This window comes from Sminthopsis crassicaudata, chromosome 5 (assembly GCF_048593235.1).
Source record: "Sminthopsis crassicaudata isolate SCR6 chromosome 5, ASM4859323v1, whole genome shotgun sequence".
Taxonomy (NCBI): Eukaryota; Metazoa; Chordata; class Mammalia; order Dasyuromorphia; family Dasyuridae; genus Sminthopsis; species Sminthopsis crassicaudata.
This window is the reverse complement of record NC_133621.1, coordinates 265,869,943-265,881,108: the sequence shown is the minus strand read 5'-3', so window position 1 is coordinate 265,881,108 and position 11,166 is coordinate 265,869,943. Positions and strand designations below refer to the sequence as shown.

At 35.2% G+C, this 11,166-nt stretch overlaps 1 protein-coding gene across 1 annotated transcript in view; it reads right to left on the bottom strand.

Annotated features, from left to right (window-relative positions):
- Positions 1-1,396: 1,396 nt before the first annotated feature.
- LOC141543982 (centrosomal protein of 290 kDa-like) overlaps positions 1,397-11,166 on the bottom strand; it is a 95,468-nt gene continuing 85,698 nt past the window's right edge. Inside the window, exons 42-44 of the mRNA XM_074269632.1 lie at positions 10,394-10,566; positions 7,784-7,884; positions 1,397-1,826 (exon numbers count right to left, since the gene is read on the bottom strand). Of these exons, the coding sequence (XP_074125733.1) occupies positions 1,819-1,826; positions 7,784-7,884; positions 10,394-10,566 (282 nt within the window). The 3' untranslated portion in view covers positions 1,397-1,818. The remainder of the gene's footprint in view (positions 1,827-7,783; positions 7,885-10,393; positions 10,567-11,166) is intronic.

Here is an 11,166-nt window from a genome sequence, read left to right as displayed (position 1 = left end):
AGCAAATATGGACTTTTACTCTAACACCTCATTGTGAAGAGGAGGGACTCCCTAATTGTGCTATTGATTGTACCAAATATATTGGGAGGTGGAGTTCAGAGGGAATTGTGTGTCAGAATTGTCAAAAAGTGCCAGGATTCTATCGACCACGTTCCAACCAAAGTTGCCAGTTTAAGGTTATCCAAATTGGAGATTGTATTAAAGGTGAAATGGGAAGATAATCTGTGTTATTGCTCAAGTCAGAATAGTACTCAGCCTAGAACAAAAAACAACAACAACAACAACAAACAACAAAAAAAAAAAAAAAACCTAAATTAAAATGGAAGTGGGAAAATGAGAAAAAGAAATGAAAAATGTTCAAAGGCTTTTTGGAGCATCAGTAATAGGTCTAATTATTGGACAATTGGTAAAGGGACAAGACAAACAAAACACTTATAATTGTATATGGAAGGAAGAGTTATGGTTATAGTAGTGTTATAGTAGTTATGGTAGTATAACTACCAGTTATGGTAGTATAATTCCACTTTTATGGTAGGACTACCACTAGGCCCCAGAGACTTAACACTATAACCCAACAGCTTATGAGAAAGGTTGTTCTGTGAAGATGCTCCAGCTCTAAAGGGTCATTATTGGATATGTTGACTAACAGACTATATACATTTCCCAGTAAATTGGACAGGAAGTTATGTTGATCTGATTAAACCCAAATTATTTTTTCTTCCAGACTCAGGAAAAAGTCATTTGAGTGTTCAATTGTATGATATCCTGGAAAGGGAAAAGCAAAGTCTGAATACCTCCACTACACTAATTGGGGATACAAATGGCTGGGGAGATATCTGGCCACCTGAAAGAATTATCCAAACTTATGGTTCACCAACCTGAGCCTAGCCTAAGATGGGAGTTGGGGCTACAGAACCCTTTTAGCTGATCAAGCCACCTAGACTAGATAAGCAATTTTACAACAAAGACTAGTGTTAGAAAACTTATTAGTTGAGGAGGGAGGAGTATATGGGAAACAGAATCTTTAATGAGCTGTTGTATCAAAACTGATGATAATGGACAAATAATGAAAGAAGTTACCAAGGGTATTAGGAAACTGATGCATGTTTCAGTACTAACTTGGAACTTTCTTTAACACCAAAGGTGATCCTGGTTTAATGGGAATTGGAAATAAAATCTCTGGTTTGCTTTGATGGCTTTGAGTGGAATCATTTTACTACCCATCTGCTTACCCTGCTTTATTCAATAATAACTCAAGTACTTCAGAATTGCCTTAACAATTAATTTTACAAAAATATAAAGAAATCTCATCAAAATAAAAAGGAGGGACTTAATGGAAAATATGATATTTCTTCAAAGGACAAATTATAAATAAACCAAGCTGTGGGATGGGGTCTAACAGAATTTGGAGCAGACTGATGCAATCTTTATTTCTCATACAATGAAAGTACATATTTCAGGGTCAGTAAAAGGAATGTTTTTGCTTAAATTTGAATCTATGGGTTGCTTCCCCATTAGCCGTAGTTTTCCCTCTTAGAATGTAAGGTCACATTCTCAGTCACTGAGGTTGAGCCAGTGGGGTGGGTCAGTATTGCCTCAGGGAAATAAGACAGTCTTCTCTGTGCTCTGAGCCCTCACTTTCACCTCTCCTTATGGTGAGAGTGACTGCCTGCTTCTCATGAGAATCAAATAAACCTTTTCTTTACACTTTGAGAGACCTCTGAGATTTACTGGGTGAGTTGCATACTACACATAGTTATAAAATTCTTAGTGGTAGAGTCACAACTTAAATTTTGAATTGATGGCGGATCCAAATGTTCATTGTCCTTGAAAGAGAAAAGAGAAAACAAAAATTGAGCAGTTCTGATTTTCATTCATTTAGTTAAATTACATACTAAGAAATGCCACATTAGTAGTATGTAGTCACATATTAGTCACCCTAAGAAATGTCTCCAAGCCTTTGATATTCTTTTCTACAACAATCTTTTAAAATACAATACCAAATATCTTCTTTATTATTAATTTTTATTCCCAGCCTTGGATCAATCTAACTTGTTCTTTTGGCACCATTATTACAGGACCAAGTGTAACTTTTTTTTTTAATCTTTAGTGTTCTTCAAGCTATTAATCAACTCCCCAGGAAAAAATCCCCAGGGCCAGATGGATTCACATGTGAATTCTACCAAACATTTAAAGAACAATTAGCCCCAATGCTATATAAATTATTTGAAAAAATAGGGGATGGAGTCCTACCAAACTCCTTTTATGACACAGACATGGTACTGATACCTAAACCAGGTAGATCGAAAACTGAGAAAGAAAATTATAGACCAATCTCCTTAATGAATATTGATGCTAAAATCTTAAATAAGATATTAGCAAAAAGACTTCAGAAAATCATCTCCAGGATAATACACTATGATCAAGTAGGATTTATTCCAGGAATGCAGGGCTGGTTTAATATTAGGAAAACTATTAATATAATTGACCATATTAATAATCAAATTAATAAGAACCACATGATCATCTCAATAGATGCAGAAAAAGCATTTGACAAAATCCAACATCCATTCCTACTAAAAACTCTTGAGAGTATAGGAATAAATGGACTATTCCTTAGAATAATCAGGAGCATATATTTAAGACCTTCAGTAAGCATAATATGCAATAGAAATAAACTGCAACCTTTCCCAGTAAGATCAGGAGTGAAACAAGGTTGCCCACTATCACCATTACTATTCAATATAGTACTAGAAACGCTAGCCTCGGCAATAAGAGCCGAGAAAGAGATTCAAGGAATTAGAGTAGGAAATGAGGAAATTAAACTATCACTTTTTGCAGATGACATGATGGTATACTTAGAGAACCCCAAAGACTCTGCTAAAAAGCTACTAGAAATAATTCAAAATTTCAGCAAAGTGGCAGGATACAAAATAAATCCACATAAATCCTCAGCATTTTTATATATCACTAACAAAATGCAACAGCAAGAGATACAAAGAGAAATTCCATTCCAAACAAATGTTGAGAGTATAAAGTATTTGGGAATCCATCTACCAAAGAAAAGTCAGGAATTATATGAGAAAAATTACAAAACACTTGTCACAAAAATAAAATCAGATTTAAATAATTGGAAAGACATTCAGTGCTCTTGGATAGGCCGAGCAAATATAAGATGACAATACTCCCCAAACTAATCTATTTATTTAGTGCTATACCAATCAGACTCCCAAGAAACTATTTCAATGACCTAGAAAAAATAACAACAAAATTCATATGGAAGAATAAAAGGTCGAGAATTGCAAGGGAACTAATGAAAAAAAACCTCAGAGGAAGGTGGTCTAAGTGTACCTGATCTAAAGCTATATTATATAGCAGCAGTCACCAAAACCATTTGGTATTGGCTAAGAAATAGACCGGTAGATCAGTGGAACAGATTAGATACAAAGGACAAAAAAGGGTACATATATAGCAACCTAATCTTTGACAAACCCAAAGATACCAACATTAGGGATAAAAATTCATTATTCGGAAAAAACTGTTGGGAAAACTGGAAATTAGTATGGCAGAAATTAGATATGGATCCACACTTAACACCATATACCAAGATAAGATCAAAATGGGTCCATGATTTAGGCATAAAGAGGGAGATCATAAATAGATTAGAGGAACAGAGGATAATCTACCTCTCAGACTTGTGGAGGAGGAAGGAATTTATGACCAGAGGAGAACTAGAGATCATTATTGATCACAAAATAGAAGATTTTGATTACATCAAACTAAAAAGTTTCTGTACAAATAATATTAATGCAAACAAGATTAGAAGGGAAGTAACAAATTGGGAAAATATTTTTAAAAAATTTTAAAAAATTTTAAAATTAAATTTTAAATTAAATTAAATTTAAATTAAATAAAAATTAAATTTAAAATTAAAATTAAAAATTAAAAAAAAAAAGTTCTGACAAAGGTCTCATTTCCAAAATATATAGAGAACTGACCCTAATTTATAAGAAACCGAACCATTCTCCAATTGATAAATGGTCAAAGGATATGAACAGACAATTTTCAGAGGAAGAAATTGAAACTATATCCACTCACATGAAAGAGTGTTCCAAATCACTATTGATCAGAGAAATGCAAATTAAGACAACTCTGAGATACCACTACACACCTGTCAGATTGGCTAAGATGACAGGAACAAATAATGACAAATGTTGGAGGGGATGTGGGGAAACTGGGACACTAATGCATTGCTGGTGGAGTTGTGAAAGAATCCAGCCATTCTGGAGAGCAATCTGGAATTATGCCCAAAAAGTTATCAAAATGTGCATACCCTTTGACCCAGCCATACTACTACTGGGCTTATATCCCAAGGAAATACTAAAGAAGGGAAAGGGACCTGTATGTGCCAAAAAGTTTGTGGCAGCCCTTTTCATAGTGGCCAGAAACTGGAAGATGAATGCATGTCCATCAATTGGAGAATGGTTGGGTAAATTATGGTATATGAAGGTTATGGAATATTATTGCTCTGTAAGAAATGACCAGCAGGAGGAATACAGAGAGGCCTGGAGAGACTTAAATCAACTGTTGCTGAGTGAAATGAGCAGAACCAGAAGATCACTGTACACTTCAACAACAATACTGTATGAGGATGTATTCTGATGGAAGTGGAAATCTTCAACATAAAGAAGATCCAACTCACTTCCAGTTGATCAATGATGGACAGAGGTAGCTACACCCAGAGAAGAAACACTGGGAAGTGAATGTAAATTGTTAGCACTAATATCTGTCTGCCCAGGTTACATGTACCTTCGGAATCTAAAGTTTATTGTGCAACAAGAAAATGATATTCACACACATGTATTGTATCTAGACTATATTGTAAAACATGTAAAATGTATGGGATTGCCTGTCATCGGGGGGAGGGAGTAGAGGGAGGGGGGGATAATTTGGAAAAATGAATACAAGGGATAATATTATAAAAAAAATCTTTAGTGTTCTTTTGGCCTATTTATGATGTTAGCAAATAAGAAAATATTGTTGTTTTGAGTACTGGCAATTTCTAGGCTCCTTTGTATTTTGATTAAGCAAAATCCCTACTTTTATTCACTCTCATTTTAATTGGTATTTTAATTGGTTTAATTGTTTAAAGAGGCTTGGATGGAGGTTCTATGATAACAGTTATCTCATCTTTATCTTTCTGATATGATCTTGAGTTACAAGTGAGGCTCCTTTCCTTATTCTATTTGCCTGTGCTCTCAATCTCAGTGTCATCTTCCATTGTCCCCTTAGGGTTACTCTATATATCCAGTCTTTTGCTAGACCTGGTCAGTTCTGCTGTCACAATATTTTCATAGAAATCCCCTCTTCTCCTATTCTTTATATATCATAATTGTTGGCATGTTTCCTCCATTAGGGTGCAAGGACTTTTTGTGTATGTGGAACATCCACACTTAGTGTTTGGCTCATATTGTTTGTTATTTAATCATGTCAGTAGTCCAATTCTTCATGACACCAGTTGGAGATTTTGGAGGAAAGATACTGGAATCACTGACACTTCCTTCTCCAGCACATTTTAAAGAAAACTGAGGCAAACAGGATGGTCAGGGTGACACAACTAGTAAGTGTTTGGGGCTAAATTTGAATTTAGGAAGATGAATGTAATTGCTTACTCTGTTAAAGCACAAATTTCTATTTAATGTCATGCTGTACTCCCCATATTCCCACATAACTTGAAAAAATATATTTGTGATAACTAAGCATGAGATAGCTGTGTAGTCTACAAACCTTTAATCTCTTTTATTTCTTTTTACAATTCAAGCAACTAATAGGTGCTTATTCTCTTCAGAACAATTTGATAGGCATTGGATAATTACAAAAACCTTAAGGTCTAATAGGAGGATCCTAAACCTCAAACTATATTTTTCCAGTATGCTCCACTTTCTTATTTTATATCATTATATGTAAAGAGCTGAAACTCTGAGCTGATGCACTGAGGTTGGACAACCAAGCACTTAAGGCTAATTACCAATTGGACAATACTCTATTAGCATAAGCTTGGAAAATGGCTCTTCCCATTATTCTATGCTAGTTCAATCTTTTGGTGTATTGTGGGAATTGTGGGAAGGATTAAGGGGTGGAGTAAGACAAGCCAGAGTTACTTTGGCAGTACACGAGGAAGAAGGAGGTTGTAGAGATCCTGGGTCCATACAGTTCATTTCTATCCCTAAAGATTAAGAATAAAGACGAGGACTTTTGCTTATCCTGACTCCAGATGATTCTAAGATATCCAGGGTGCTAACTTGGTCTTCACACCTTTAAGTTGTCACTGCTGTTAATGAAGTGATCATTATAATAGGTATATATGCTGCATCTCAGTTTACAAATAAACCCCACCATTAGAAAGGTAGGATTTATTAGCTCCATTTTATATATTATAAAGCTATTTTACATTATGAACTGTCTTTAGCCATCTTGTTTTTGATTGATAAAATAATACATTGAGGAAAAAGGACCTGGGGAAAAATATTTTAGAGAAATTTGAAGAGGAGGAAAGGAAAAGGAAAAGCTGGATAACACGTTAGGGTTACAACTGTTTGAATACTTTATAAGAATCAGTGTTTTGATACTGATCCTCTTTTGGGGAGATGAAAAGAGAAGTGACAGTATATGGGCTGTTGGAGAACAAGATAAAATCAGTGGAAGCTGATGATTGGAATGGCTATGACTATTTCTGAAGACTTCATTGAAGAGAGCCAAGGCTCTGGATATGGAATATTGCCCCTATTGTCACACAAGGTTAACATGGTCTTGCTGAACTGTTTTTTTCTCTCTCAAATATTTGTCACAAAGGATGGTTTTTTGGACACGAAGGCATAATCAGAAAGGACTAATGTAACAAAAAAGGGGATTGTGAGTAAACATTTTAAGAATAAAAGGGGAAAAATGCTAGAGAAAACCAGAAGTAACTAGGTAATAAATGAAATTCTCACCTCAATCTGACAATAGTTTTTATGCTTTATTGAAAATGCAGGATAAGAATTGCTATCAGAAAATGGAAGAGAAAATGTATTTTGTCCCTTGTGGGACTGGGAAAAACAAAACCAAAACAAACTAGTAATAGACAAAAGCAGATTCCACGGAATATCCCTCAGGATATGACAAATTGTTCAAGTCGAGGGATCTTAATCATAATTTGACACAAATTTTTAGTGAAATGTTGAGTCTAAAACCACAGAAATATTAACTCATGACTTTTTCAAAAGTTCACAAGAACAAAGTAGTAAGCAAAATGAAATAGAGGACCTAAAATAAGAAGGCAAATTTAATCTCACAGGGACCAAAGAACCTGAGATGAAACATGTGAATATGTGTTGCTTCAAAATTCTTATATGTCTGAAAATAAAGCAATGAGAGGTTCAAAGGCTGACAAGACCATGTCTGACATGTCTAACTAAAGAATGTAAGAGGGAGTAAATGACTTACAAATACAACAGAATAGGTACAATGAAGTACATGTTTTTAGGAGCCACAATCCTAGAAAGGAGTCAGTACAACATCCTCATACACCATATATCCATAAACCAATGGACACACAATACACCAAATCGTGTCAAGAGCCTAATACTAAAGTGGGGCAATTTGATCTTAGAATTAACAAGGAGAAGGGCCCATGACTGGCTCATGGCTTTAGAGAGGGAAAACAATGGAGCAGAACTCGGAATGCCTTTGTAAAAGTAAACTAAAACTAGTCTAATACTCAGCAGTAATATATTCAGCATACCTTCTTTACCAGAAACAATATCTTCCCCTTCAATTTGCTCTTGACTAGTTCCTGCTTGATGAACTAATTTGGTCTTTGTCTTCTCTACATCAGTGGTTAACCTGGAACACAAGAAGCATGATATAGGAAAAACAGGGATAGAAAAACATATGCATGAGTTCTTGTAATACTTAATGTGCCATTAGAGTGCCATTCTAACACTTAAAATAATTTTAGATGTAAATAGGGATATAGAGTATGCAGGACTATGAATAGGATCTAGTAGCAAAAGGCTGTTGTTCAGTTGTTTTCAGTCATCCTGACTCCTCAGGACCCCATTTGGAAGTTGGCAAAAATACTGGAGTGGTTTTCCATTTCATGAAAACAAACAGGCAAACAGGATTTTAAATAACTTGTCCAAGCTCACACAGGTAGTAAGTGTCCAAGGCCAGATAGGAACTCAGTATTTTATATACATACTACCCAGCTGCCAAAATGTCTTGTGGATTTAGGATCCATTATCTTTATAAAGTATGTCATGGAGCCACAACTGGTGCAAGTCAGAGTAAGTTGCAAAGAAGAAGCAAAAGATTTCTGGCAACTAGACAATATAGGAACAGTATACTGGATGGAAATTCAGGATTAGGGAATGTGACCAGTAGCCTTGTAGAAATTAGTCTGGGTATTTGATATTCAATCCTAAGCAATAGAAGCTTCTTCAACTGGCACATGCATTGTTTCAGCTCTACAACTTTCCTACATATACACATGTACATACAACCTTGTAATTTCTTCACATTTTCATCCCCTTTGATCTTTGGCCTGGTGGTGTGTTCACATGTCTATCTGAGTCTGGCTGACCAAGGAAGGGCTCCCTATCCTACCCCCATGGAAGCATTTTCCTTATTTGAATCAAATTTGCGAATGACACAGAAATGGATAGTGGCTAAAAACAGGATTTATGTATGAAAAGTGAAATAAAAGGCATCACTATATTACTGGAAAAGAAAATAGCCTTTTAAAGAGAATGATAAGAGTACAGATAGGCAGCCTTTGGTGATTCCAAAAATGAAAGGCCTGGGGCAGTTGGTGAATGTCTATATAGCATGTATAGCAGTGTGCATGAAATCCCAGTGCCATCTAAATATCTGATCATCCAGACTTCCTCTGACAGCAGCCCCAACCTCAGGGGTCAGTTTCCCAGACTAACCCTCATAAAGTACTCATAGTACTCTATAAAGTCCTTCATTGCCTGATCTTCTAGGTCTTGATTATATTTTTTGGTTTGCTGCTCTCTTTGTTGCTTCCCTTAGGAGCTGCTTAAGATCAGTGACCCTCTGAATTTATTGCAAGATTCATAGATATGACATTACATTGAAGCAACAGAGTTGGATGTTTTTTCTTTTTTTTTTCTTAAAAAAACAAATATCATGGATAAGGGCACAGAATTCTATCTTATATGTTGCAGTTCTCCCTTAAGGATCTGCTCTAAGCAGATATTTTCAGGGAAGTTTTTAAGAGTCTCAGTCTTAGGGTATAATTAATAAAAGAAGGTTTATTATATGGAGAGCATTATACTGTGAAAAGGTAGCAGTTGCAAGGAGGCATAACATTAAAATATAGATTAACCAAAGAAAATATTTACATATTTCTAGTATTTCTAGATTTTTAGTGAGGAACAGTTCAATAAGCAGAGTAGAAAAAATAAATGGTAAGATTGTAAAAATAATCTAAAGTCCTTTCCTGATAGTGAGAATTCCTTGCCTGATTTTCTTGGTCCTGATTATATTTCTAAGTTTGCTGCAAGGAGGTTCTCCTGGCACCTTTGTAGAGGAGAGGGGCTAAAAAACCAGAAGGCCCAACAAGGCAAAAGGAGAGAAGAGCTCATATGTACGTGAATGCCATTCTAAGCTGATAGAATTCTGGGCATGTGAGCCACAATGTCCAGCCACAGGGCTGTTCTAACTATTCCCTGAACATGTTCCACATTCCCCATCTCAACAGTTTTTCTCTTGATGCCCTCTCAGCTCTGAAATCTTTTCTCATCATATCAACCTGTTGGAATCCTATCCATACTTCAAGATTTAATATCCTTTGTCTGAGGCTCCCTTATTCTTCCTCCATTAAGTGCTCAAACCCTTTAATTGTGCTTGTTTTATCTTTATCACATCTTACCCTACTATGCAGGAAAATCACAAATCACTGACAGGAAACATCATTTTTCATTTTCTATCTCCCACAAGACCTAGCAGAATATCCCATACCTGAAAGCTGTAAAATGTTTGTTGAATGAAGAAACATCAGAAAAATAAATAGAAACAGTAGTAAGGGTCTCATGATTTTTTTTTGAAAACTTGAATTTCATGACAATGACCATAGTAGAATGAGGTAATGAATAAAATTCAATTTCCATTTGATATTTTAAATAAATCCTGTAAACTTTTTTGTAAGAAATCTGACTAGCCCCATTGGCAACAGCAGAAACAAACAAGTCAATATCTAACAGGGATATCAAATCCCTGTTGTTCAGAGGATCCAAACCATGTCATCTCTGTAGCTACTTGATGGAACAGATTCACATCTTTAAAAATAATGAAGGAGGCAAGCCAGTCTTCTGAAACCTTCTCTTACCTTGTGTCAATGACTGATTTCAAACTCTGCCTTTCAGCACGGCCCAGCTGTAGATTTCTGCTTTCAATCATATGCATTCTCTTTCTCATCTTTTCCAGCTCAGCTGTTAGCTTCTCGAATGATATCTCCAAGTCATTTTTTTCCATCCGTAACATCTCAGAAGTTTCTACCTTCTATCAGAGAAGTGACTAATGAGATATTAGGAGTAACAAATTCTGTAAGAGTGGTCACAAGGTTGATAATTTAGAAGGGCAAAAGTTGTCTTTTCTAACTGAACTCCCATATTTCTACATTTGTGACCTAATCATAACCAAAAGCCATGTTGATTGAACACTTAACATAGTATATTTAGCTACTAAACATTCAAAAAAATAGGATTATTTGATTATCTCTACAGAACTGCTTTTCTGGCATGTGAAATCTCTAGTGTTTTTATATTTTCCCTTGTGGTATTTAAAAAAATCAACTAATTTTCTAGAGCAAAATGGGAAATGATGTTATTTCAGATAAACATTTAGGAGCTTAACATATGAGGGTCCCCGTAAATGTTAGTTCAAAGCTTGAGATATTTAGAAGACTTGTGAAAATAAAGGAGACTGACTTGGGGGTAACTTAGGTACAAAATGGAGGAAAGCAAATCATTTTTTCTATTAAAAATGTGATGAGTAATAAGTGTTTTTGATATTTGTGCAATTTTTAATTTAATACTTTAGCAGAAAAAAAATCCCTAGCATTGAGATTTTTCTCTTAGAACAGATATTCATCTATGTGGA